At 44.7% G+C, this 4143-nt stretch overlaps 1 protein-coding gene across 1 annotated transcript; it reads left to right on the top strand.

The window, feature by feature from the left end:
- The first annotated feature begins 1564 nt into the window (after nt 1-1564).
- On the top strand, nt 1565-3748 carry LOC121396212 (E3 ubiquitin-protein ligase TRIM7-like). The gene has a single exon (XM_041570955.1). It carries the CDS (start codon nt 1580-1582, stop codon nt 3161-3163), a length of 1584 nt encoding a protein of 527 aa, XP_041426889.1. The 5' UTR covers nt 1565-1579; the 3' UTR covers nt 3164-3748.
- The last annotated feature ends 395 nt before the right edge of the window (nt 3749-4143 follow it).

The following is a 4143-nucleotide window of genomic DNA, read 5'->3' as shown; positions in this document are numbered from 1 at the left end:
CCCTGTTAAAAAAAACTTGGGGCCCCAACAAAAAAAAATGTAAAAAAAACTAAAAAATAAACAAACATTGGTGGCAGGGGCCCCCTTCTAAGTTAAAAACAAATTGGGGCCCCAAAAAAAAATTTGAAAAAAAATTAATTTTTTTTTGAAAAAAAAAAAAACATTGGTGGCAGGGGCCCCCTTATAAGTTAAAAACAAATTGGGGCCCCAAAAAAAAATTTGAAAAAAAATTAATTTTTTTTTGAAAAAAAAAAAAAAACATTGGCGGCAGGGGCCCCCTTATAAGTTAAAAACAAATTGGGGCCCCAAAAAAAAAATTTGGAGAAAAAAAATTTTTTTGAAAAAAAAAATGGTGGCAGGGGCCCCCTTACAAGTTAAAAACAAATTGGGGCCCCAAAAAAATTTAAAAAAAAAATAATTTTTTTTTGAAAAAAAAAAAAAACTGGTGGCAGGGGCCCCCTTACAAGTTAAAAAAATTTGGGGCCACCAAAAGAAAATTAATTTTTTTTTAAAAAAAAAAACCCAAAAAAAAACAATGGTGGCAAGGGGCCCCTTACGAGTTAAAAAAAAAATTGGGGCCCCAAAAACAAAAGTTTTAAAAAAAAGATTGGTGGCAGGGGCCTATAGAATATTAAAATAATACATTGGTGGCCAGGGGATTAAAAAAAAAAAAAACACAAACTGGTGTTCAGTAGGATTGAACTCATGGCTTCAGTACTTCAACTTCGCCTCCTTTCATGACTTCGGGTCTTTTCACCGCTTCAGGACTTCGGCTTCGGCTGTTTTCGTGACTTCGGGTCTTTGCGCTGCTTCAGGACTTCGGCTGTTTTCGTGACTTCGGGTCTTTGCGCCGCTTCAGGACTTCGGCTTCGGCTGTTTTCGTGACTTCGGGTCTTTTCGGCGCTTCGTGACTTCGGGACTTCGGCTTTTCCCGTGACTTCGGGTCTTTTCGTCGCATCGGCTTCGGCTTTTCGGCACTTCCGCATTCGGCACTGAAGAGGCAAGACGTACGGCTCGGGCGCTCGTAAGGGGGGCCCGGATCTTCAAAAAAATGCAGCGCTGCCGGGCCCCCCTTCATGCCCGGGCCCGGTACGCTTGTCCCCCCTGTCCCCCCCTGATGGCGGCCCTGGGTATAAGTGCTTATACCCATGTATGAAGTGAATGGGAAATTAATAGTTAAAGGGACCCTGTCATCGGAAAACATGTTTTTTTTCCAAAACGCATCAGTTAATAGTACTACTCCAGCAGAATTCTGCACTGAATCCAAGTCACATGACTGGGGGCAGCTGGGAAATTAACAATATGTCCATCCTCATGTCAGATTTCAAAATTAAATATAAAAAAATCTGTTTGCTCTTTTGAGAAATGGATTTCAGTGCAGAATTCTGCTGGAGCAGCACTATTAACTGATTCATTTTGAAAAAAATGTTTTTTGCCATGACAGTATCCCTTTAACAAGAAACTAAAATCCAAATAAAGACTTTGCCCCACCCTGTGTGAGAGGGGGAGATAAAACCAGTTCCACTGGTTATAGAGAGAGAGTAAATTTTAGTATAGTTTCTTGTTCCTGATTTCAGTGATGGCGGCTGCTGATCTGAGAGCTGAGCTGAGCTGCTCCATCTGCCTGAGCATTTATACCGATCCTGTATCCCTGTCATGTGGCCATAACTTCTGCTGGGACTGTATTGAGAGAACATGGGACACCCAGGTGGAAACTTTCCTAGAAAATCCTTCTTGTCCTGAATGTAGAAAGAGATTTAGTAGGAGACCTGAACTGACAACAGACTGGAAGCTGCGTGACCTGGTGGAGCGATTCCGTCCAACTGAGACAGAGCCGGGGGAGACTGGGATCTTCTGCACCTACTGTGTCCTCTCTCCTGTACCTGCTGCTAAATCCTGTCTCCTGTGTGAGGCTTCTCTGTGTGATACCCACCTGAGGGGGCACAGCAAGTCAGCAGAACATGTACTGACCCAACCCACCGACTCCTTTATGGAGAGAAAATGTTCTGTACACAATGAGCTCCTAAAGTATTACTGCTGTGAGGAGTCTGTCTGTATCTGTGTGTCCTGCTGTCTGGCCGGAGAGCACAGGGGCCACAGGGTGGAGCTGCTGAGTGAGGCCTCTGAGAAGAAGAAAGAGAAACTGAGGCAAGTTCTGGATAAACTGAGGCCAGAGAGAGAGGAGACTGAGAGAGGAGCCCAGAGACTGCAGGAGAGCAGGAGAGAAGTGGCAGAAAAAGCAGCCGGTGAGACAGAGAGAGTCACTGCCCTGTTTAGAGACATCAGGGAACAGCTGGAAGCCCTAGAGAAGCGACTCCTGAGTGACATCTCCAGCCAGAAAGAGAAGCTCTCACTCACACTCACTGATCTAATGGAGCAGCTGGAAATAAAGAAGGACGAGCTGTCCAGGAAGATCCGTCACATTGAGGAGCTGTGCAACATGGCAGATCCACTCACTGTCCTACAGGAACGGGAATCACATGGAGCTGCAGATAATGAGGGGGGCAGAGAGAGACATGATATAAAGGTCCCTGCTGTAGGGGATCTGGATGTGGATCTGATCTCAGAGACATTACTCACAGGCTTAGCTGCCATTGGGACTGGGGTAAAGGGGTTGTGCTTCCCTGGGCAGGAGGCTACAGACCTGTTACTGAATATAAACACGGCTGGGTATGATGTATCTGTATCAGGGGACAGGAAATCTGCTTCCTACTCACTCACAGACCAACATCACCCACAAACCCCAGAGAGATTTCAGGATTATCCTCAGACTTTAAGCAGCAGGAGTTTCCCCTCAGGGCGACATTACTGGGAAGTGGAGGTCAGTGAATCAGGGGAGTGGAGGGTAGGGGTGGCCTATCCCAGTATAGAGAGGAGAGGGGGCCAGTCCCGGATTGGGGATAATAACAAGTCCTGGTGTTTGTACAGATGGGATAATAAGATCTATTCAGTGATACATGGCAATAAATGGACAAATTTACCCCACGTCCCTTCCTACAGTAGAATCAGGATCTCACTGGACTATGAGGCCGGACGTCTGTCCTTTTATGAGCTGAGTGAGCCAATCAGACACTTACACACCTTCACTGCCACATTCACTGAGCCCCTTCATGCTGCATTCTGGGTAGGGTGGGATGGTACCTGGGTGAGAATCATTAGTTAGGGCACTACCCAGCAGGAAACCCATTCCTAGAGTTGCCCTTACCCTGTGATACCATGAAAGGAAGGGAGTACAGGAGACATATTGATATTGGGCAGTTCTCTAGCACTTGGGCAGTCATTTTAATTAATTGTGAATGATTTACAAACACAGGTACTAAAGTGCAGTTGCCAATAGCAACCAAGTTAGCATGACATATTGAGATCTTGATTTTCACCATAAACAAATATTTCATGTTTAATTGTAGTTTTGGTCAAGGACAGTCATTCAATGTTATTTTTGTTACTGAGTACACTTTTCTAATTGGTTGTTGTGGGAAACCACCCTAATCCACCTTAAAGCATAATCATGAACTAATTGTGTATGTACTCAACCTATAAATAAATGGTCTGTTCACCAATATGGTAGAACAAAACAAATAAATACAGCCATGTCTTGATTCTGGTCTCTGCAATATTGCATTCGTATTCCTGCAGTCTGACAATCCATTTTTGTTTCTGGCAATGACCCGATTGCACCAGGATTGCACCACCAGATTTGGGACTAGACGTGATCCAAGAGACCACCACAGGTGACCCTAGTAATGGAACTTCCCAAGCCAGCAGGTGAGCCCTTTGTATTCTTACCCAAGGAGATATACTTGTCACACGAGTGGTCTTGAACATCACAAGCTCCAGACCACAGACCTCAGCTGCAGGAATAAGTATACGTATACATAAATGTGTTGTTTGTTTGCTTTGTATCTCATGATATAATCATAGAGTGTCAGGGTAAGGGCACACTGGGCAAATTGGGGAGATTTAGATGCCTGGCGACTAATCGCCGCTACTTTGTGGCGACAAGTCTCCCCGAACGCCTTCCCTCACCCTGCGCCTGGCTAAAAACACACAGCGATTAATTTTATGAAGTTGCCTCACAAGGAAACTTCGGGCGACTTTGGAAAATGAATCACTGCATGTGATTAGCACCGGAAATTTTTCATT

Source organism: Xenopus laevis, chromosome 1L, assembly GCF_017654675.1.
Source record: "Xenopus laevis strain J_2021 chromosome 1L, Xenopus_laevis_v10.1, whole genome shotgun sequence".
Lineage (NCBI taxonomy): Eukaryota > Metazoa > Chordata > Amphibia > Anura > Pipidae > Xenopus > Xenopus laevis.
The sequence above is the reverse complement of the archived record's forward strand: the minus strand, read 5'-3'. Positions and strand labels throughout refer to the sequence as shown.